At 42.5% G+C, this 25,370-nt stretch overlaps 1 protein-coding gene across 4 annotated transcripts in view; it reads right to left on the bottom strand.

Annotated features, from left to right (window-relative positions):
* The window catches only part of ttll5 (tubulin tyrosine ligase-like family, member 5), a 98,070-nt gene that overhangs the window by 8,591 nt on the left and 64,109 nt on the right, over positions 1-25,370 (bottom strand). For 3 of the 4 annotated variants that reach the window (XM_064928255.1, XM_064928257.1, XM_064928256.1), the window contains 2 exons: positions 19,386-19,606; positions 15,457-15,542 (listed from right to left, as the gene is read on the bottom strand). In XM_064928255.1, coding sequence (XP_064784327.1) covers positions 15,457-15,542; positions 19,386-19,606 — 307 coding nt within the window. The remainder of the gene's footprint in view (positions 1-15,456; positions 15,543-19,385; positions 19,607-25,370) is intronic. The other variant, XM_064928258.1, reaches the window with a different exon arrangement.

Here is a 25,370-nt window from a genome sequence, read left to right as displayed (position 1 = left end):
CTACTTTGTGCATGACAAGGAATTTTTCCAACAATTGTTTGCAGACAGATCATTTCACTGTATCACAATGTCTGTGGGTCAGAAGTTTACATACACTAAGTTGACTGTGCCTTTAAACAGCTTGGAAAATTCCAGAAAATTATGTCATGGCTTTACAAGCTTCTAATAGGCTAATTGACAACATTTATGTCAATTGGAAGTGTACCCGTGGATGTATTTCAAGGCCTACCTTCAAACTCAGTGCCTCTTTGCTTGACATCATGGGAAAATCAAAATAAATCAGCCAAGATTTCAGAAAAAAAATTGTAGACCTCCACAAGTCTGGTTCATCCTTGGGAGCAATTTACAAATGCCTGAAGGTACCACGTTCATCTTTCTGAACAATAGTACGCAAGCATAAATGCCATGGGACCATGCAGCCGTCATACCGCTCAGGAAGGAGACGTGTTCCGTCTCCTAGAGATGAACGTATATTGTGCGAAAAGTTCAAATCAATCCCAGAACAGCAGCAAAGGACTTTGTGAAGATGCTGGAGAAAACAGGTACAAAACTATTTATGTCCAAGTAAAACGAGTCCTATATTGACAACCTGAAAGGAAGAGGCCACTGCTCCAAAACCACCATAAAAAAGCCAGACTACGGTTTGCAACTGCACATAGGGACAAAGATCATACTTTTTTGAGAAATGTCCTCTGGTCTGATGAAACAAAAAATAGAACTGTTGGCCATAATGATCATTGTTATGTTTGGAGGAAAAAGGGGGAGACTTGCAAGCCAAAGAACACCATCCCAACCATGAAGCAAGGGGGTGGCAGCATCATGCTGTGGGGGTGCTTTGCTGCAGGAGGGACTGGTGCACTTCACAAAATAGATGGCAGCATGAGGGAGGAAAATGATGTGGATATATTGAAGCAACATCTCAAGACGACAGTCAGGAAGTTAAATCTTGGTCACAAATGGGTCTTCCAAATGGACAATGACCCCAAGCATACTTCCAAAGTTGTGTCAAAATGGCTTAAGGACAACAAAGTCAAGGTATTGGAGTGGCCATCATAAAGCCCTGACCTATCGAAAATTTGTGGGCAGAACTGAAAAAGCTTGTGCGAGCAAGGAGGCTTACAAACCTGACTCAGTTACACCAGCTCTGTCAGGAGGAATGGGCCAAAATTCACCCAACTTATTGTGGGAGGCTTGTGGAAGGCTACCCAAAACGTTTGACCCAAGTTAAACAATTTAAAGGCAATGTTACCAAATACTAATTGAGTGTATGTAAACTTCTGACCCACTGGGAATGTGATGAAGGAAATAAAAGCTGAAATAAGTTGTTCTCTACTATCATTCTGGCATTTCACATTCTTAAAATAAAGTGGTGATCCTAACTGACCTACTAGGATAAATGTCAGGAATTGTCGTTGGCTAAGGTGTATGTAAACTTCATCATCATCATCATCATCATCATCATCATATATATATATATATATATATATATATATATATATATATATATATATATATATATATATAGCCTTGAGTCTTATTGTGTATGACGCTACAAACTTGGCACAACTGTATTTAGGGATCCATCTTTAAAAAAACACTGCCAGTTTCTGATGTAGGCTAGTTGTTCTGTCTGATTATCTCATTCTTCCCTACAGATCCTCTCAAGATCTGTCAGGCTGGATGGGGAGTGTCGCTGCACATTTTCAGGTCTCTCCCGAGATGTTAGATCGGGTTCAAGTCCGGGCTCTGGCTGAGCCACTCAAGGACATTGAAACTTGTCCAGAAGCCACTCCTGTGTTGTCTAGGCTGTGTGCTTATGGTCGTTGTCCTGTGGAAGGTGAACAGTCGCCCCAGTCTGAGATCCTGAACACTCTGGAGCAGGTTTTCATCAAGGATCTCGCTGTACTTTGCTCTGTTCATCTTTCCCTTGATTGTGACCAGTCTCCCAGTCCCTGCTGCTGAAAAACATCCCCACAGCATGATGCTGCCACCACCATGCTTCACTGTAGGAATTGTGCTACGTTTCGTCCAGATGTGACGCTTAGCATTCAGGCCAAAGAGTACCATCTTAATTTCATCAGACAAGAGAATCTTGTTTCTCATGGTCTGAGTCTCCTTTAGGTGCCTTTTGGCAAACTCCAAGTGGGTTGTCATGTGCCTTTTTACTAAAGAGTGGCTTCCGTCTGGCCAGTCTACCATAAAGGCCTGATTGGTGGAATGATGGAGGCCACTGTGTTCTTGGGGACCTTCAATGCTGCAAAAATGTTTTGGTACCCTTCACAAGTTCTGTGCCTCAACACAATCCTGTCTCGGAGCTCTAGGTACAATTCCATCGGCCTCATGGCTTGGTTTTTGTTCTGAAATGCACTGTCAACTGTGGGATCTTATACAGACGGGTGTGGGCCTTTCCAAATCATATCCAATCATTTTAATTTTCCACAGGTGGACTCCAAGTTGTAGAAACATCTCAAGGATGATCAATGGAAACCTGATGCACCTGAGCTCAATTTTAAGTCTAATAGCAAAGGGTCTTTATACTTATGTAAATAAGGTGCTTGTTTAATTTGCAAAGAATTGCACATTTTATTTGTCATTATGGGGTATTGTGTGTAGATATATTAAATAAATAAAAATCCTAAATTTAGAGTAAGGCTGTAAACGTAACAAAATGTGTCAAAAGTCAAATGGGTCTGAACACTTTCCTGAATGCAGTGTATATACTGCCTTCAGAAAATATTCACACCCCTTGACCTTTTCCACATTTTGTTGTGTTACAGCCTGAATTTAACATTGATTACATTTAGATTGTGTGTCACTGGCATACACACAATACCCCTTTATGGCAAAGTGCAATTATGTGTTTACGACTGAAAAATATGAAATGTATTGAGTAAATAAGTATTCAACCCTTTTGTTATGTCAAGCCTAAATAAGTTCAGGAGTAGAAATTTGATTAACAAGTCACAAAATAGGTTGTGTGGACTCACTGTGTGCAAGTGTTTAATATGATTTCCAATGCCTCGTAAAGAAGGGAACCTATTGGTAGATGGTAAAAAAAAGAAAAGCTGTCCTTCCTAACTAAAATCAAATGTTATTAGTCACATTCGCTGAATACAACAGGTGTAGACCTTACAGTGCAATGCATAATTACAAGCCCCTAACCAACAATGCAGTATAAAAAATATGAATAAGAAATAAGTTACAAGTAGTTGAAGAGCAGCAGTAAAATAACAATAGCGAATCTATATACAGGGTGTACCGGTACAGAGTCAATGTGTGGCGGCCCCGCATAGTCCAGGTAATTGAGGTAATATGTACATGTCAGTAGAGTTATTAAAGTGACTATGCATAGTTAATAACAGAGTAGCAGCGGCGTGAAATAGGGGTGGGGAGCAATGTAAATAGCCTGGGTAGCCATTTGATTAGATGTTCAGGGGTTTAATGGCCTGGCATTTTATTCGGGTCCCAAAAGCAGCAGCTACTCTTCCTGGGGTCCACACAAAACATAAGACATAATACAGAACATTATTAGACAAGAACAGCTCAAGGACATAACTACATACATTTAAAAAAAGGCATACGTAGCCCACATATCAATGCATACACACAAACTATCTAGGTCAAATAGGGGAGAGGTGTTGTCCCGTGAGATGTTGCTTTATCTGTGTTTTGAAACCAGGTTTGCGGTTTATTTGAGCAATATGAGATGGAAGGAAGTTCCATGCAATAAGGGCTCTATATAATACTGTACATTTCCTTGAATTTGTTCTGGATTTGGGGACTATGAAATGACCCCTGGTGGCATTAGTGTTTGTTTCATGGCTGTGTGTAAGTTGACTATGCAAACAATTTGGGATTTAACACAATGTATCTTCTAAAAAGAAGAAGTGATGCAGTCAGTCTCTCCTCAACTCTTAGCCAAGAGAGACTGGCATGCATAGTATTTATATCAGCCTTCCGATTGCAATTAAGAGTAAAACGTGCCGCTCTAAGCTTATAGGTCTGCTGTTAGAACCAGTAAAGGCCGCTTTACCACTCTTGGGTAGCGGAATTACTTTGGCTTCCCTCCAGGCCTGAGGACAAAGATTTTCCTCTAGGCTCAGATAAAATAATATGACAGATAGGATGGTGGCTGATAGTCACTCCTTAGTAGCTTTCCATCTAAGTTGTCAATGCCAGGAGGTTTGTCATTATTGATTTTTTAACAATAATTTCCCCACCTCTCCCACACTAACTTTTAAAAAATGCACTGCTTTTCTTTCATTATTTGTTTTTTCATGCATGAATATATTTGCTTACTGTTTGTTGTGGGCATTTCCGGCCTAAGTTTGCCCACTTTGCCAATGAAATAGTCATTAAAATAATTGGAAACATTAGATGATGATGAATAAGCCATCTGATTCGATGAAAGATGGAGTAGAGCTTTAACAGTTCTTACAGTCAGTTTCTTAACAGGTATAGGTTTATCAATAATTGGAAGAAGCAATTTCATAAATTCATCAAGCGCAGCATCTGGATGCTCCTCCTTAATCACATCAGACCAATAAATATTTTTAACATCATCCACATAAGAGTCACAGCAAAATCTTTTGTATGATCTCTTACACTATTTTAGGCCCAGCTGTTGGAACTTTGGCTTTCCTGGATATAGCCACTATATTGTGATCACTGCATCCAATGGATACAGATATAGCTTTAAAACAAAGTTCGACAGCATTAGTAAAGATGTGATCGATATATGTGAATGATCATGTTCCTGTATTGTTTGTAAACATCCTGGTAGGTTGATTAATAACCTGAACCAGATTACAGGCACTGGTTACAGTAAGAAGCTTCCTTTTGAGCGGACAGCTTGATGAAAACCAGTCAATATTCAGGTCCCCAAGAATGTAGACCTCTGTTTACATCACATACACTATCAAGCATTTCACACATATTATTTAGATACAGACTGTTGGCACATGGTGGCCTATAGCAATACCCCAAAAGAAAAGGTTTCGATGTGCCAAGTGAACCTGCAACCACAACACTTCAATAACACTTGACTCGCTGGCTTGATGTCCAGCTAGCTAGCAGCTAGGCTAGCTGCGATGCCAAATAGCTCCTCAGACCGGTCCTCGGTCGGCAGGATCACTGGAAAGATACAAGCAGTCCCAGCAACTGATGCCAACTACGTTGCGGGATCCAACATAAGAGGCTAGGTAGCAACCAAGAACATTCCAATATACTTTTAAACAACAAACTTTCCAAACAAAACCGAGCTCTTCCTCATTCCTTGTGGAGGTAGAAGATGTTTAGAAGTCTCTTGGACCTAGACTTGGAGCTCCGGTACCGCTTGCAGTGCGGCAGCAGAGAATAGTCTGACTAGGGTGGCTGGAATCTGACAAGTTTAGGGTCTTCCTCTGACACCGCCTGACACCACTTTCCTGTAGTCCACAATCATCTCCTTTGTCTTGATCATGTGGAGAGGTTGTTGTCCTGGCACCACAAGGCCAGGTCTCTGACTTCCTCCTTATAGGCTATCTCGTCGTTGTAGGTGTATCAACTGTTGTATCATCGGCAAATTTAATGACGGTGGTCGAGTCGTGCCTGGCCGTGCAGTCATGAGTGAACAGGGAGTACAGGAGGGGACTGAGCACACACCCATGAGGGGCCCCTGTGTTGAGGATCAGCATGGCGGATGTGTTGTTACCTACCCTTACCACCTGGGGGCGGACCGTCAGGAAGTCCAAGATCCAGTTGCAGAGGGAGGTGTTTAGTCCCAGAGTCCTTAGCTTAGTGATGAGCTTTGAGGGCATTATGGTGTTGAATGCTGAGCTGTAGTCAATGAATAGCATTCTCACATAGGTGTTCCTCTTGTCCAGGTGGGAAAGGGCAGTGTGGAGTGCAATAGGGATTGCATCATCTGTGGATCTGTTGGGGCGGTATGCAAATTGGAGTGGGTCTAGGGTTTCTGGGATAATGGTGTTTATGTGAGCCATGACCAGCCTTTCACAGCACTTCATGGCTACAGACGTGAGTGATATGGGTCAGTAGTCATTTAGGCAGGTTACCTTCGTGTTCTTGGGCACAGGCACTATGGTGGTCTGCTTAAAACATGTTGGTATTACAGACTCGGACAGGGAGAGATTGAAAATGTCAGTGAAGACGCTTGCCACTGTCTTGGTAATCCGTCTGGCCCTGCGGCCATGTGAATGTTGACCTGTTTAACCTGTCAAGCGGAACCCCGTGACCTATGTTAGGTCACCACCAAGTCACAGAAAAACCCAGCCATTTTTCCAGCCAAAGGAAGGAGTCACAAAAAACACAAATAGAGATAAAATTAATCACTAACCTTTGATGATCTTCACCAGATGACACTCATAGAACTTCATGTTACACAATACATGTATGTTTTGTTCGATAAAGTGCATATTTACATCCAAAAATCGAATTTTACATTGGCGCGTTACATTCAGTAGTTCCAAAACATGCGGTGATTTTGCAGAGAGCCACATCAATTAACAAAAATAGTCATTATAAATGTTGATGAAAATTCAAGTGTTATGCATGGAACTTTAGATACACTTCTCCTTAATGCAACCGCTGTGTCAGATTTCAAAACTTTATGGAAACAGCAAACCATGCAATAATCTGAGTACAGCATTCAGACAACAAAGCAGCCAAAAAGATATCCGCCATATTGTGTCGTCAACATTAGTCAGAAATAGCATTATAAATATTCACTTACCTTTGATGATCTTCATCAGAATGCACTCCCAGGAATCCCAGTTCCACAATAAAATGATTTGCTCGATAAAGTTAATAATTTATGTCCAAATAGCTTATTTTGTTAGGGCATTTGGTAAACAAATTCAAACGCGTGTTCAGGTCCAGCTGTACGTCGGACAAAAAGTTATATTACAATATGTTCAATAATATTCCACCTGGAGAATTCCATTGTCTGTGGAAAAGCAACGGAATGAGAGCTACCTCTCATGTGAATGCGCGTGACTGAGATTGAGGCTGCTGCCAGACCTCTGACTCAATCCCCTCTCATCCGGCCCCCCTTCACAGTAGAAGCCTGAAACAACGTTCTAAAGATGGTTGACATCTATACCCATATCCCACTGTGTATTCGATAGGGGCGGAGTTCAAAAACTACAAACCTCAGATTTCCCACCTGCTGTTTGGATTTTTTCTCAGGTTTTTATCTGACATATGAGTTCTGTTATACACAGACAACATTCAAACAGTTTTAGAAACTTCCGTGTGTTCTTTCCAATACTAACAATAATATGCATATATTAGCATCTGGGACTAGTAGGAGGCAGTTTACTCTGGGCACGCTTTTCATCCAAAAGTGAAAATGCTGCCCCCTATCCCAAAGAAGTTAAAGGTCTTACTCACATTGGCTGCGGAGAGCGTGATCACACAGTCTTCCAGAACAGCTGGTGAGCTCATGCATGTTTCAGTGTTATTTTCCTCGAAGCGAGCATTGACATGGTTTTGCTCGTCTTGTAGGCTCGTGTCACTGGGCAGCTCTCAGCTGTGCTTCCCTTTGTAGTCTAATGGTTTGCAAGCCCTGCCACATCTGACGAGCGTCGGAGCCGGTGTAGTACAATTCGATCTTAGTCCTGTATTGACACTTTGCCTGTTTGATTGTTCGTCTGAGAGTACAGTGGGATTTCTTATAAGCTTCCGGGTTAGAGTCCTGCTCATTGAAAGTGGCAGCTCTACCCTTTAGCGCAGTGTTGCCTGTAATCTATTGGTTGGGGTATGTATGTACAGTCACTGTGGGGGTGACGTCATCAATGCACTTATTGATTGTCATGACGCTAGTCTGGGGTTAGGTTTATGACAGTCATAAATACCTCTTCCCCCCCTGTTTTCCCTCTCTCTATCCTACTGATGTGACTATTGAAAATCCCTTGGTTAACAGAGATTCTGGGAACATCAAAAGGTGGGGAGAAATTAATCATATTTTGGTAATCTGACCAGTTGAACATATGCGGTGGTACTTAATGAATATGATGTCAGTTCGGTTGTCATCTGAGACATTCTTATCAATGATAGGATGACACAAACGGTACAGTGGAAAGTCTACACATTATAGTTATCAGATTCACATGGAATTATTGTGCAATTCAAATGTTTAAATATAAAATTATTGGTGAAGAGATGAAATGTAATTTTAGCTTCCAAATAAGAGATTTGGGTTTTCATAAGGTTAGGGCTCTGCTCAATCAGTGGCCCGCCCCTGTGAAGAGACATGGGCTGTAGACTGTAGAAACACACCCTTCTCCCTCCACTATATAAGGCCTTGACGAAAATGTAACCTCCTGTTCCGATGACGTGAGGACGACGGTCCATACTTTAACCTCTTGCGACGAGCAATCCCGTATCCGGGAGCTTAATTATAGCCTCAAGCTCATTACCATAACGCAACGTTAACTATTTTTGAAAATCGCAAATTAAATGACATATATATATTGGCTCACACGCTTAGCCTTTTGCTAACAACACTGTCATCTCAGATTTTCAAAATATGCTTTTCAACCATAGCTACACAAGCATTTGTGTAATAGTATTGATAGCTAGCATAGCATTAAGCCTAGCATTCAGCAGGCAACATTTTCACAAAAACAAGAAAAGCATTCAAATAAAATCATTTACCTTTGAAGAACTTCGGATGTTTTCAATGAGGAGACTCTCAGTTAGATACCAAATGTTCAGTTTTTCCAAAAAGATTATTTGTGTAGGAGAAATTGCTCCGTTTTGTTCATCACGTTTGGCTAAGAAAAACCCCCGAAAATTCAGTCATTACAATGCCAAACTTTCTTCCAAATTAACTCCATAATATCGACAGAAACATGGCAAACGTTGTTTAGAATCAATCCTCAAGGTGTTTTTCACAGATCTATTCGATGATAAATCATTCGTGGCAGTTGCCTTTCTCTTCTGAACCAAATGGAAACGTGCATGCAGCTGGAGATTACGCAATAATTTCGACTGAGGACACCAGGCGGACACCTGGTAAATGTAGTCTCTTATGGTCAATCTTCCAATGATATGCCTACAAATACGTCACAATGCTGCAGACACCTTGGGGAAATGACAGAAGGTGTAGGCTCATTCCTTGCGCATTCACAGCCATATAAGGAGACATTGGAACACAGCGCATTCAAAATCTGGGGCATTTCTTGTTTGAAATTTCATCTTGGTTTCGCCTGCAGCATCAGTTCTGTGGCACTCACAGATAATATCTTTGCAGTTTTGGAAACGTCAGAGTGTTTTCTTTCCAAAGCTGTCAATTATATGCATAGTCGAGCATCTTTTCATGACAAAATATCTTGTTTAAAACGGGAACGTTTTTCATCCAAAAATGAAATACTGCCCCCAGAGGTTCAAGAGGTTAAAAAGGACTAACATGTCAACTACGGAACTAAGCCAACCTCAGCGTGAGCTTTGGTTGTGAATGGTATGAACTTTGAACTCTTATTCACTAAAGAAGTGAGACATCCTAGCCGTTGAGTTAGCAACAGCAGCTAAAAACGTGGGCTAGGAAAGGACAGACCGAGTAACCCGTCTACCACACAGCGACGACACTACAATGTTTCCCATTCACCACCAGAGACACTCTTCAAAGGACAGAGGACTCTGTTGGGCAACACGTCCATCCATCTACCACCAACCTATTGAAGCGCAGCTCAGAGTAAATATTTATTGCATTTTCCTTTTCCAAATAGGCGGTAATTTAGAATGCATAGGATATTGTATTTACGATAGCACAGCTTCTCCTTTGTTCCTCTGTCTTCCCTCTCTTTCACTCAAACCCAACCCACTTTCTTTGTGTAACCAGCTGTCATATCTGTTCCGTCCGCTAGGGACGTTTTCCTTTATGACATCATTTGTAATCAAGGTATGATTCATTCTGTGTATATGTAATTCTGTGTGATTAGTTAGGTATTTAATAAATAAATAATTCAACCCAATTTCGTAGTGCTGATTCAACTTGTTAGCCAGGGTTCGTGAAGATAACCAAGAATTTACAACTTTCTGGTGAGACTGAAATAAGGTGATGATTAATAGTGACTGCTATTGATGTAAAATATTACTAGGTCTTTAAGAGTTTATTCGGAAGATAACAGCTCTATAAATATTATTTCGTGGTGCCCCGACTTTATAGTTAATTACATTTACATGATTAGCGCAATCAGGTAATATTAATTACGGAGAAAGGATTTTATAGAATAGCATGTCACTTAATCCGGCATAGCCAAAGACACGACATGATGAAGCCAGTGACTGATGTGGTGTAGTTTTCATTGCCATCGGAAGAATCCCGGAACATATTCCAGGGTGTGCTAGCAAAACAGTCCTGTAGCTTAGCATCTGCTTCATCTGACCACTTATAAAAAAATTAAAATATATTGACCGAGTCTCTGGTGCTTCCTGCTTTAATTTTTACTTATAAGCAGGAATCAGGAGGATAGAATTATGGTCAGATTTGCCAAATGGAGGGCAAGGGAGAGCTTAGAGTTTTTTTTCCTTCTGGTTGCACATTTAACATGCTAATAGAAATTTGGTAAACCAGATTTAAGTTTTTCCTGCACTAAAGTCCACGGCCACTAGGATCGCCGCCTCTGGATGAATGTTTTCCTGTTTGCTTATGGCGGAATATTTATAATATTTAGTTATTTTCGGTCATAAGAGACAGTAGCAGCAACATCATGTACAAAATACGTTTAAAAAATAAGTTTAACAAAAAAAAACATAACACAATCGTTTACGAACACGTAAAACGTCAGCCATCAACTCCGTTGCCGTAGAGGAAAGAAACCGCTCACATTTGCGACCATGAAGCCAATGGTGACTAAAACCGTTAAAGAGTTTAATGGCTGTGATTGGAGAAAACTGAGGCTGGATCAACAACATTGTAGTTACTACCCAATACTAACCTAATGATCGAATGAAAAGAAGGAAGCCTGTACAGAATAAAAATATTCCAAAACATGCATCCTGTTTGCAATGAGGCACTAAAGTAAAACTGCTAAAAATGTGGCAAAGAAATTAACTTTATGTCCTGAATACAAAGCATTATGTTTGAGGCAAATCCAAAACGTCACTGAGTACCACTTCATATTTTCAAGCATGGTGGTGGCTGCATCATTTTAATGATATGGTTGTCCTGGGCAAGGGAACATTTTTGGATATAAAGAAATGGAATAGAGCTAAGCATGCGCAAAATCATAGAGGAAAATCTGGTTCAGTCTGCATTCAACAGACACTGGGAGACAAATTCACTTTTTCGCAGGACAATAACCTAAAACACCAAATATACACTGGGGTTGCTTACCAAGACGACATTGTATATTCCTGAGAGGCCTAGCTACAGTTTTGACTTAAAAGCTGCTTGAAAATCTATGATAAGACTTTAAAAATGTCTGTCTCGCAATGATCAACAACCAACTTGACAGAGCTTGAATAATTAAAAAAATAATAAAATGTGCAAATATTGTATAATCCAGGTGTGCAAAGCTCTTAGAGACTTACACAGAACGACCGCCATAAAATCTATTATGTGACTTAAGCACATTTTTACTCCTGAACGTATTTAGGCTTGCCATAATTAAGGGTTTGAATATTTATTGACCCAAGACACTTGTGCTTTCATGTTTAATTAATTTGTAAAAAAAATAAACATAATTCCACTTTGACATTATGGGGTATTGTGGGCAAGCCAGTGACACAAAATATCAATTTAATTAACATTTTTATTTGGGCTGTAACACAACAAAATTTGGAGAAAGTGAAAGGGTGTTAATACTTTCTGAAGGCACTGAAAGTATTCACACCCCTTTGCTATGACACTCCAAATTGAGCTCAGGTGCATTCAATTTCCTTTGATCATTCTTGAGATGTCACTACAAATAGATGGAGTCCACCTATGGCCAATTCAATTGTTTGGACATTATTTAGAAAGAAACATATCTGTCTATAAGGTCCCACAGTTGACAGTGCATGTCAGAGCAGAAATAATACCATGAAGTCCAAGGAACTGTCAGTAGATCTCCGAGGTAGAATTGTGATGAGGCATATACTGTATTGGGAAGGGTATAAAACCATTTCTACAGTGGTGCTCTTGGAAATGAAACTACCCAGATTCTGCCTAGAGCTGGGCGTCTGACCAAACTGAGCAAGGACCTTGGTCAGAGAGGTGACCAAGAACCCAAAGACGACTCAGAACTACAGAGTTCCTTGGCCAGACGAAAGCCACTCCTGAGAAAAAGGCACATGATAGCATGCTTGGGGTTTGCAAAAAGTCATGTGAAAGACGAAGCTCATAAGGGAAAAGCTTCTGCGGTCTGATGAGACAAACATTTTACTCTTTGGCATGGATGCAAAGCGATATGTCTGGAGAAAATCAGTCATCTAAGCATGGTGGCAGCATCATGCTATGGGGATGCTTTTTAGCAGCAGAGACTGGGAGACTGGTAAGGATAGAGGGAACAATGAATGGAGCCAAATACAGACAAATCCTTGATGAGAACCTGCTTCAGATTGCAACGACATTAGACTGGAAGAAAGATTTATATTCCAACAGGACAATAACCCTAAGAATACAGCCAAAGGCAACACCCAGCTAAACCCCAGACTTGAATCCCATTGAAAATCTGTGGAAAGACTTGAAGATTGCTGTTCACTACCGCTCGCCATCTAACTTAACAGAGAGTGAGACAATCTGCTAGAAATAATTGGAAAAAAATCCTCAAATCCAGATGTGCAAAGTTGATAAAGACATGTTGATTACTTCTACTTGCCATTCATCTGATAAGACAATACTTTTTTTTGGTAACATATGATGGGGATCCCTGGGTCGCCAGTTTGCTAGATGTTTGAATTGTTATAGGGAGAAGAATTAGTCTAAGGATAATTCTGAAAATAAAATCAGATGAGGTATTGGATGTAGAAATATTTCTTGAACTTTAAAACGTTTCGGAGGAACGTGCAAAACCAATGGAGAGAAAGAGGAATCCGCTGGCAAAATGTCATGGTACGGCTGTGTTACTTTTCATGGCCAATACAGGTATGAGTGGAGCCGCCCAGGCAGCCACTGGGCAGCAGCCCTTTTCCTGCTGTCCCCTCACCCCTTGCATATCGCCTGGCCCAGCGCCAGGCATCCAGTAGAAAAGGAATTCCAAGTGCAGGTCGAGCTGCTGTATTTGTGCTTCCAAACAGTATTCCCTTTCATTCCCTCTCGGCAGACTGTTTATTTTGGTGCTCTTTTACACCGTGGGGCCTGATGGAGCTGGAAAACGAAAACATCTCCCAGACTTGCAATCCGATGACATGACCGCTGGAAGCAGCTTTTTCTAGCTCAGCAAAAGAGAGAAAGGCCAATATTCCCCTTCCTTTATCCCCAACAGTAATGCAGAAATTAAAATCATAAACAAACACTAATGAAACAAAGCCACCAAACAGAGAGACTGATAAAGAACACTAGATACCTGTGAGAAACCAGGATTTTTCTGAATTGGACAAAAGAAGAATGAGAATGATAAGTCTTTACTTGGTTCACTTAGAATTGTCTTCAACTGCAAAGTGTCAGCAAAGCAAAATTGGAAAAACCTGGCTAGCAAAGCAAAAACAAAATGGCAGAACTATTACTCTGTACCGGTCTCCTACTAAAACGACACAAGTGCAGCATTCATTTCCTTCTAACATTCATTTCCTTCTCAAACAGAATACAATAAATCTCTCCTCAGCTGCCTTCTGTGTAGCACCACACACTTCAAGAGAGAAAGACCATTTGGGACCAATAGGGACCAATAGGTTCATAAGCTTTGATAGGTCCTCATTTGAGGAGAAAGCATGGGAGAGAGTGGGGGTTGAGAGAGTGAGTGTGAGAGAGAAAGAGGGAGGAGAAAGTGAGCGAGAGAGAAAGAGAAAAGAGAGAGAGCGAGTGTGTGATTAATATTGGCTGACAGCTGATCAGAGAGAATGCTGTCTGTTCGGACCCATTCTAACTCCCTGTCAGAGTGGATCAGAGGAGGCCAGTCACCTCACTACAAAGGGACACTGGGCAGGCAGCGTTCCTAAGCCCCACAAAGCTATGTCCTCTCGAAAAACAAAGGGCATAACACCAGCGATACCAGCGCTGGCTTCAGGACTGCTCCATTCTCAATGCATGGCTAAACCTGGTCCAGGGCTGGCTTGTTAAAAGGTTTGGCACTGACTTTTTTTTTGTTCTCTCCTAAGCTAACTGCTTCGCGTTGTATTGGAGTCACCAGGCATTTCCCCCAACCTGGTGCCCTAAATTATGGAAAAAAATGCATTCATGAAATTCAGGAGCTGCTCCCCACGGATCCAGTTACAGTTATTGATGACTTTATAAGATGTTTGTTAACCTACGCCAACCTTCATACTTTGAAGAGAGAAAATCTGAGAAAAAAAGAAATGTTCTGGTGGCACACATTTTTGGGTTGGTGCATAGCTGCTGTCTTTTTCCAGCTCCGTTTGGACAGATGCAGGCTGATCTGGGTTTCTCTTGGTTGGCTCAAGTGTGACGCTCACATGATGAATGGTGTGATACACTAATGTTAACGTATAGAAGGACTATGGAAAAAGGCCCTGATCAGACAAACAGATGTGCATCCGCTAAAACTGCTTAATATCACTGTTACTGCAATAAACTCAACAGTTCCACCAGTCCCTTTCTCAGGCTCCAGGGTGGAAAGAGTTGTGCAACTGCAGGATGAGAAGGCGGTAGACGTGCACACACTCTAAAAGGTGTAAGTAACAAAATGGACGATTTGCAGACATCAATCTAAATCGAATAATGTTAATATAACAGCAATAAAATAACTAAATGCAATACTACAATGAGACCAAAATGCACATACTCCATTTACTATGAAGGACCTGCTCAGTCATGTGTGATTTCTGGGGCACAACTGGCCAGGGATTTAGGTGGCTGGACAGCAATTAGGATGGGAAGCACAGCCAACAGCTGGGAATGCCCAAACTGTGTCTATATCCCACCACTAGATCCCATTACAAAAGAGAAATGGCAATCACACTCATCCACTAGCAGTCATCTGACCTCTATAGTTAGATACATGGAGCCTATTTGATCAAACAGCAGATCACCATTGTAGTAGAAAGTTAAGTATTTATACAGTCAGATGCCCCCTAAATCGTTTGAAACAGACCCATCAGGCCTGGATTTGTGCACAATGAGAAGAGCCTTACAATAGCTATGCTCTTGTCATTGCTTGCAGATCCGGTCTGAAGTAGTCAGGCCAAAAATATCAAAATGGTGTTGATCAGTCCTCGATGGAAGAATGGTCACTACGCCTGGCTGTGATCACGGACACTGGCATGGAAAGGGCATACCATCTGCCCAAGGACTACAGCACCAGTGGGCAAGCAACAGACAGGGAGGGGAGCATGTGTGTGGACTGTCAGACCCACCTGCTTTCCCACACACGGCCTCGTAGACCACATGCTGCGAGTTGGACGTCAGAGCTCCATTGGCTGGGCGTTCTGATGAGGTCTGTCTGTGGGCAGAGACAAGATAAGAGTGATCGACTCCTGTACAGTACATTACCCAGAGAGATCCAGAGATAGGGCAAAAATAAACCAATGCTGTTCCACATTCATTGTTGTGGAGAGTTCCACTGATATACTGTAGTGCCCTTCACTCTTATTGTAAGAGCATTGTGAAGGCCAATTCTCTTACAGAGTTACAGTAGTGGCATAGGGATTACTGGCTCCTATTACAACTATGGATACATTGTACGTGTACTGTGACATCACCATGCAGGAAAAATGTAAACGCGTGGTGGTTTGCTATGTGCTGTCCATATGGTCTGGTGGGGGTCTCTTGGTACTCCAAGAGGTTTAAGTGTTTACTGAGTGCTGGGACACATTCCTCTACCATGGTAGCTGTCCTGGATGACGTTTTCCTCAACACTGACGCTCCAAAAGAACACATACGCCGTAGGGTTAGCTGATAGAGTTGGGTGCCAGCTGGGTCATTTGTGGAATTACCTGTGTGTTTTTAAATAGAAAAGTCATGAGAACAGGTCTCATTGTGACTGATACCGTTTCATAAAATGGGTGACCAATTCTTTCCAGCAAAGTACTACCAATGTGTATAGGGCACTGCCTCTTAATAGAACACACAACACTGGCTCTCACAGAAACAGACGACACAGGGACAATGTGTGTATACAGCTTCTCAGACTAAATCATTATGGGTGGAAGGAGGACGTAAAGCAGGGGCCAACAAGCCTGTAACTCTATACATTAAATGTGCTAAGCATTTTTTGGGGAACAATAAATAAAGCTTCGCTGGTATTAACCTATCGCCCCATAACAGTGGCTTGACCAAGCAGCATTAACAAGGTAATGAGGGCACACACTGCTTCCTTGTAGGGGCTGCACAGTTGTTCCTTCACACCATTACACAACCACAAATAGGACTGGCTCACTTAAAGTGAGGCATAACTATACAGGAAGCAACCCTTTAATATTTGGAGAAAGCTTGACCTCTGGGTTCTTCATATCACTTTGTCAACAGTCTCTCACTTCTCCACGTCATAAGGTGTAGACCGGCAAACACCGCAGTATGGAAGGGCTTAATATATTGAACACGTATCTCTGCATGGAGTATGCACCCACAGTTAGACGTTTTGGAAATAAATGTAAAGCCTTGTAACAAGCCTTTTCTTTCAGAGGGGCTTGAGTGGATTTTCCCAGATAGACTATGAAATATAGGAACAAGGTTGCCTATGGTTGTGTGTTTCTTTGTGTATGGTGGAAGCGAGCGTTTCTTTATGTTATCTGGACGTCTAAACGGGGGGGATTAGTGTTCATTTATAAACAGAGTTTTGGCAGCATGATGTGTTTATAGTATCAAGTCGTTCCTACAGCTGACTAATAGGCAGCGAAGGCAGCAGCCAGTCTGACAGTAATGGTTCTGCTGTAATTGTCACCCTATTAAGAATGCCACATGACAGCCTGGGTTTCCGTAGCTACAGCTGCAAAACCCGCCAAGCCTCACAAACACCAAACACAATCATTTATTTGTGTTACAAATTGCTTTCAAATTTGTAACTGAAGTCATTCCCAGTTTGCAACCATGTTAGGCCAATCGACATGCTAGGGTCCTGCCTTACTGTATGCCACAGCTACAGTAACAATTTGGTTATGCAGAAAAGCATGACAATTGGGCTATGGGTGAAGTTTAGAATTTGATTGATGTTGTCCATAGTAATAGACAAGCCTTGATGCTTTGGTTTCATTTTAGGATATCTCAGAAGCAGTCATTGTTGCGAAACTAAGCTTCATTTTGGTCCATTCACATTCTTTCGGTCATCTCTCTCATCAATTAACATATAATGAGACAGAAACTAATTCTGACAAATGTACTGACAAGTCTGTCCAATCAGTGGCTGAACAGACTTGGCATTTCCTCATGATGTTCCGCTCTGATTGGCTGACAGGGCAGCTTGGTGGTGGGTCCAGTGAATTGGCTCTTCTTTCTACATCCCAGCCCTCGGCGAGAGAGAGAGGAGACAGTTTGGCTGCTCCAACATATAAATCCACTCCCTTCTTTATTTGACTCCCAAACACAACTGCTAATCTTGATCCTTATTACTCACTTTCCGTTCTCCAACAAACCCAAAACTACATGTCATTCAGATCCTAGATTCAATAACAAAGACTAACTCTCTGTGTTCATCAATGATGTATTGTTCTGTAGGAAAACAAGCAGCAGGGGCAACATTTTGAGATAAGTATCAAATGTAATGTGTTTTTGAGTTCAGCAGTTGGGAGGGTGTGTTTTGAAGATGAAATAACCTTGAACATTTCTAATACCTACAGTACAGTGATTTCATGTTGGGGTGGATGAGCTAAGGCTACTTAACCAAGGTATTGCGTTGCCATTGAAATGAGTTTAACATAAAGGGAAACAACTTATTATCCATTTCCTGTGAACAATCATCTCATCTTTTTTAGACAGAGGTTTGCTTTCTATCCGTCATTCTTTGTTTCCCTCTCTTCTTTCTTTTCTTCCTTTTTTCCATCAGTGCATTTTTGGTCTAGAAGCTTCCGTTTTTCCCACACTCTCCCCTGTCACACAGGCCGACCACAAAAATGCAGGACAGTGGAGAGTGTGAGGAGGTTCTGGAATTCCGCATGTAGAGGGTAAACACAGTAACTGCCAGGAAGACACACAGAGAGGAGCAAACATTGCACCTACCCTGCCCTAACCGACCTTGCCCTACCCTGCCATAACCGACCCTGCCCTTAACTATTCACTGCCTTCCCTCCCCTCTGACCATGTCAAGAGTCCAGGAGAGCTCTCCTCACACATCAGCAACATAACACAACCACATCCCTCTGGCCTCTCCTGCTCCCTGGCTGGCCTCAGCCGCCACATCAAAGCTGCTATCTGCTGAGGCTGCCACTAAGGCTTTGTGTCATTAGCCAAATCCTTGTACCCCTGATGAAAGGCACCAACACGGACCCTCTGATACAGACAGAAAGACAAGTGACATGCACACACACAGACAGAGATACAGTAGGAGCAGACGGGTAGAGCAATGGCTTTACCATACAGTTCTATAAATATCCCTACTTAGCAAAAAAGACAAATTCAAAATGGCCCGGTCCATATAAATCTCTCTGATGTAATACTAGAGAAAAACACATCATGGCTAGAGGGGGTGGAGGTTGAGGAGAGGAGAATGACCGAGCTGGGACCACTGCGCCTCACATTAGGGGAGAGGAGCCCTCCATCGAAGCCATGTGCTTTAAACAAACAAGCAACCATATCACTGAGTTTTGCCATTGCTGTGTAATTTAGCCAGATGTTGGGTAATAAAGTCATACTGCAGCGTGGGAAAGTGATGGCAGTTTCAGGCTTCGCTCCGTTTGCGATCTCCTCAACTTTTCTTTCTTTCTCCATTTTTCCTCCTCTCTTCTTCTGTTAATCTCCAAACAAAACAGGGTTTAAACAGCGCTCATAAATAGGGCCCTGCAGTTGAACCGCATTGTGTTTACTGAGCATGCAGAAATCAGACCTGTGATGAGGTTGTTTACGGAACAGGCAGATACAGCCTGAAGCCAAGGGACTGGTACTGTTCGCTCCATGCTTCATGTAGGCTAGTCTAACTCTCAGTTCCGTTTGAACTCTCTGCTGCTGCTGGACCCTGGTTCACCCCTCCAGCACAGCCATAGTCCTCTAGACCCACTAGCTTACCATCACATATACTGCATATTCATGTCATGGTCCAATCAACGTTTCCACATTACAGTGGTAATAATGAACTTTCTAGTAAAAGACTAATGAACAGCAGCATCCCAGAGGCAGCTCTAGCCCCAGGTCTTACTTGCTGAGGCGCTGGGTGGCTGTCTTCCTGACCAGGCCCTCCCTGGCACTGCTGGGTGGTTTGGGGTTGAGGATGTGTCCTGGGCCTGCGCAGGCATGGCTGTGGTTCTGGCGGCCTGGGTGGGTCACTGGTAGACTGGAGATGGATGGGCCGGTGGGAGCCTGGGGCCAAGGAGCCATCACAGGATAGGGTGGCATCATAGCCTTAGCAGCCAACATGGCCTAAGGATCAAAAACCACACATTTAGCTTCAGATTCACAATCAAGTTAGTTATGACATTAGACATAAGAGGATTTATACAATAGGGCATCATGCACCTAATCCCCTACCTATACCAGGGATGGGAAAGGCTATCAAATTGTAAATGTGCTCAGTACAACCATAAAAAAGATCAGACTTTGATTTCAGCAAAAAAAAGTTCTGCCTTCTAGGTGATCTAAGGTCAAACATCATCGATCTAAAAGACAACTACATCAATTAGCTTTGAAAAAAAAGTGCTATCCTTTATCAAAACATACTCTACATATTTTGAGGTTGGAAGCAGTGCAACACAAATTCTTCACATTTCATACTTGTTTAGACAAGATCTCTTTAATGGCTTCTAGAAACCTGGTAAACAACATGTTCATCCTGACATAATATTTAAGAACTACCGTTCACCGGTTGCCTGTGTTGCTGGGGAATGCTTCACAGACATTCTTTCCAGATCTCATGTCTATGCTATTTTCTCTGCCACTGTATCTATCTATCTATCTAACAAGCTAATGGTTTTCCAGCTTCCCAGCGCATGATTTCAAAGGGCCGGCAGCATGACAGAGAATATTTTGATGTAATTTCTGTGTTGATAAATGAGAAACTGAATTTCCAGGTTGGAGGGTCTGTGGTTGTGGAGCAGTTGAGCAGGGCCAGGGAGGGCACCTTTATTTGGCTGCCAGGTGGCCCCAGGCCAAGCCTGTGGAGGAGCCGCGCAGTCTGCACCCAGTAACTGGAACAGAGTAGAGCACCGGAACAGCGCTCTCTCTTTCTCACACACACACACACACACACCTATGCTCCCCTGGATACAGTTTTATATTCAGTTAAGCCAAATACTTCAATAAATTCTGCCACAAGGCAGGGGAGGTGAGTGCTGGAATGTGGAGAGCGCTTATTTCAATAAGACCAAAACCTGCAATGGTTTTTCACGTGTCATTACAGAGTAGGGTCAAGGCATTGACTAATTCCTGACCAATGGAAGGACACAGTCTTGGAAGGAGGGTTTACTGTGCAATTCTACTCTGAGCCAAAGTGAATGAGCCTTAAGGCCATGGAACACATGGAAACACTACAGAATTGCAGGGCGTCTGTTAGTATAGACTCCCATTCAAGTCAAGCTGGCGAGAGAGACTGAGGGGCAGAGCAGAAGGAGAGGATATTTAAGGGACGGTTCCCTGATTGGGTGGTGACTCAAGGCGCACAGTCAGCCCTCCCATGAGCTCAGTAAAAGGGCTGTTTGTTAAGGGGAGAACAACAGGTTGGCTCTCTTAACGCTGTGCCCTTTATGGCATATGATTACACACACACCAACTAATGCTGCAAACCATTTCCTGCAATTTCGCAATCAGGGGGAGAGATGGTCCCTGCACAACCCTACCTGGTAATTGTGGATGGATGGATGCTGTGAGTGGCTGGCTGAGAGTGGTTGTGGCTTGGTGAACTAGTGAACTGTGCTCAATCAGCGAGCTGGCGATGGGAGGGGAGTGGACAGGAGCTGGGGGGGGATCACTTTCAAAGAGAGTCTTGCGTAACCCAGCCAGTCTGGGCCAAGAAAAACATCCCCTCAATTGCATTAATTACACTCAACCTAGACGTAAAAACGATGATGAGAGCAACTGCATTACTCAAATAAAAAATAAAAAAAATAAAAACTGCGCCTCCCATCATCCCACCCCGAAAGGTGTATTTGTATTTATTATGGATCCCCATTAGTTCCTGCCAAGGCAGCAGCTACTCTTCCTGGGGTCCAGCAAAGTTAAGACAGTTCATACAATTTTAAAAACATTACAATACATTCACAGCACAGATTTCACAACACACTGTGTGCCCTCTTGGCCTTACTCCACCACTCCCACATATCTACAGTACATAATTAATGTGTACGTGTGTATAGTGTGTATGTTAACGAGTGTGTGTGCTTGCATCTGTCTGTGCCTATGATTGTGTTGCTTCACAGACCCCCCTGTTCCAATAAGGTGTATTTTTTATCTGTTTTTCTAATCCAATTTTACAGCTTGCATCAGTTACTTGATGTGGATTAGAGTTCCATGTAGTCATGGCTCCATGTAGTACTGTGCGCCTCCCATAGTCTGTTCTGAACTTGGGGACTGTGAAGAGACCTCTGGTGGCATGTCTTGTGGGGTATGCATGGATGTGCCAGTAGTTCAAACAGACAGCTCGGTGCATTCAACATGTCAATACCTCTCATAAATACAAGTAGTGAAGAAGTCAATCTCACCTCCACTTTGAGCCACGAGAGATTGACATGCATATTAATATTAACTCTCTGTGTTTATCCAAGGGCCAGCCGTGCTGCACTGTTCTGAGCCAATTGCAGTCTCTCTTTGTGGCACCTAACCACATGCCTGAACAGTAGTCCAGATGCGACAAAACTAGGGCCTGTAGAACCTGCCTTGTTGATAGTGCTGTTGAGGTAGATCAGTGCTTTATTATGGACAGACTTCTCCCCATCTTAGCTACTGTTGTATCAATATGTTTTGACCATGACAGTTTACAATCCAGGGTTACTCCAAGTAGTTTAGTCACCTCAACTTGCTCAATTTCCACATTATTTATTGGAAGATTTAGTTGAGGTTAATAGTTTAGTGCATGATTTGTCCCAAATACAATGCTTTTAGTTTTAGAAATATTTAGGACCAACTTATTCCTTACCACCCACTCTGAAAATAATCACAGCTCTTTGTTAAGTGTTGAAGTCACTTCAGTCGCTGTAGTAGCTGACATGTATAGTGTTGAGTCATTTGCATACATAGACACTTAAAGCCAGTGGCATGTCGTTAGTAAAGATTTTTAAAAGTAAGGGGCCTAGACACCTGTCCTGGGGAATTCCTGATTCTGGAGAGATTTCCATTAAAGAACACCCTCTGTGTTCTGTCAGACAGGTAACTCTTTATCCACAATATAGCAGGGGGTGTAAAGCCTAGACACCTGTCCTGGGGAATTCCTGATTCTGGAGAGATTTCCATTAAAGAACACCCTCTGTGTTCTGTCAGACAGGTAACTCTTTATCCACAATATAGCAGGGGGTGTAAAGCCTAGACACCTGTCCTGGGGAATTCCTGATTCTGGAGAGATTTCCATTAAAGAACACCCTCTGTGTTCTGTCAGACAGGTAACTCTTTATCCACAATATAGCAGGGGGTGTAAAGCCATAACACAAGTTTTTCCAGCAGCAGACTATGATCGATAATGTCAAAAGCTGCACTGAAGTCTAACAAAACAGCCCCCAAAACAGCCCTCAATCATTTTTTGAATGTCCTTCCCTATAAGCGTGCTGAAAGTCTGATGTCAATTTGTTTACTGTTAAATAGCATTGCATCTGGTCAAACAATTTTTTCCAAAAGTTTACTAAAAAGGTTAGTAACAGGCTGATTTACAAATCAAATCAAATGTATTTGTCACATACACATGGTTAGCAGATGTTAATGCGAGTGTAGCGAAATGCTTGTGCTTCTAGTTCCGACAATGCAGTCATAACCAACGAGTAATCTAACTAACAATTCCAAAACTACTACCTTATACACACAGGTGTAAAGGGATAAAGAATAAAGAGTATGTACATAAAGATATATGAATGAGTGATGGTACAGAGCGGCATAGGCAAGATGCAGTAGATGATATAGAGTACAGTATATATGTATACATATGAGATGAATAATGTAGGGTATGTAAACATTATATTAAGTAGCATTGTTTAAAGTGGCTAGTTATATATTTTACATCAATTCCCATCAATTCCCATTATTAAAGTGGCTGGAGTTGAGTCAGTATGTTGGCAGCAGCCACTCATTGTTAGTGGTGGCTGTTTAACAGTCTAATGGCCTTGAGATAGAAGCTGTTTTTCAGTCTCTCGGTCCCAGCTTTGATGCACCTGTACTGACCTCGCCTTCTGGATGATAGCGGGGTGAAGAGGCAGTGGCTCGGGTGGTTGTTGCCCTTGATGATCTTTATGGCCTTCCTGTGACATCGGGTGGTGTAGGTGTCCTGGAGGGCAGGTAGTTTGCCCCCGGCGATGCATTGTGCAGACCTCACTACCCTCTGGAAAGCCTTACGGTTGTGGGCGGAGCAGTTGCCATACCAGGCGGTGATACAGTCCGACAGGATGCTCTCGATTGTGCATCTGTAAAAGTTTGTGAGTGCTTTTGGTGACAAGCCGAATTTTTCAGCCTCCTGAGGTTGAAGAGGCGCTGCTGTGCCTTCTTCATCACGCTGTCTGTGTGGGTGGACCAATTCAGTTTGTCTGTGATGTGTACGCCGAGGAACTTAAAACTTACTACCCTCTCCACTACTGTCCCATCGATGTGGATAGGGGGGTGTTCCCTCTGCTGTTACCTGAAGTCCACAATCATCTCCTTAGTTTTGTTGACGTTGAGTGTGAGGTTATTTTCCTGACACCACACTCAGAGGGCCTTCACCTCCTCCCTGTAGGCCGTCTCGTCGTTGTTGGTAATCAAGCCTACCACTGTAGTGGTCTCCAAACTTGATGATTGAGTTGGAGGCGTGCATAGCCACGCAGTCGTGGGTGAACAGGGAGTACAGGAGAGGGCTCAGAACGCACCCTTGTGGGGCCCCAGTGTTGAGGATCAGCGGGGTGGAGATGTTGTTACCTACCCTCACCACCTGGGGGTGGCCCGTCAGGAAGTCCAGTACTTCTTGTTTTAGCCTCTGTCTGTAGGCAGGGAGCAACAAATGGAGTCGTGGTCAGCTTTTCCGAAAGGAGGGCGGGGGAGGGCCTTATATGCGTCGCGGAAGTTAGAAAAGCAATGATCCAAGGTTTTACCAGCCCTGGTGCGCAATCGATATGCTGATACAATTTAGGGAGTCTTGTTTTCAGATTAGCCTTGTTAAAATCCCCAGGTACAATGAATGCAGCCTCAGGATATGTGGATTCCAGTTTGCAAAGAGTCAAATAAAGTTCGTTCAGAGCCATCGATGTGTCTGCTTGGGGGGGAATATATACGGCTATGATTATAATCGAAGAGAATTCCCTTGGTAGATAATGCGGTCGACATTTGATTGTGAGGAATTCTAAATCAGGTGAACAGAAGGAATTGAGTTCCCGTATGTTGTTGTGACCACACCACGTCTCGTTACTGGAACTGGAAGGTTGCAAGTTCAAACCCCCGAGCTGACAAGGTACAAATCTGTCGTTCTGCCCCTGAACAGGCAGTTAACCCACTGTTCCTAGGCCGTCATTGTATCTAAGAATTTGTTCTTAACTGACTTGCCTAGTTAAATAAAGGTAAAGAAAAAAAAATAGCCAACCAAGGGGGCTTTACTATTCTTAGGTAGCCGAATGACTTTTGCTTCACTCCAAGCATGGGGGCACACACTGTCTAGTAGGCTTACATTTTAAATATGGCAAATAGAACTGTCAATATCGTCAGCTATTATCCTCAGTAATTTTCCATTCGAGTTGTCAGACCCCGGTGGCTTTTCATTGTTGATAGACAATTTTTTCACCTCTTCCACACTCACATTACGGAATTCAAAACTACAATGCCCTTCTTTCATAATTTGGTCAGATATACTTGGATGTGTAGTGTCAGCGTTTGTTGCTGGCATGTCATCCCTAAGTTTTCTAATCTTGCCTATAAAAAAATATTAAAGTAGTTGGCAATATCAGTTGGTTTTGTGATGAATGAGCCATCTGATTCAATGAATGATGGAGCTGAGTTTGCCCTTTTTCTCAAAATGTAATTTAAGGTG

The sequence above is a fragment of the Oncorhynchus masou genome, chromosome 21 (genome assembly GCF_036934945.1).
Source record: "Oncorhynchus masou masou isolate Uvic2021 chromosome 21, UVic_Omas_1.1, whole genome shotgun sequence".
Lineage (NCBI taxonomy): Eukaryota > Metazoa > Chordata > Actinopteri > Salmoniformes > Salmonidae > Oncorhynchus > Oncorhynchus masou.
This window is presented reverse-complemented; position numbering and strand designations above follow the sequence as displayed.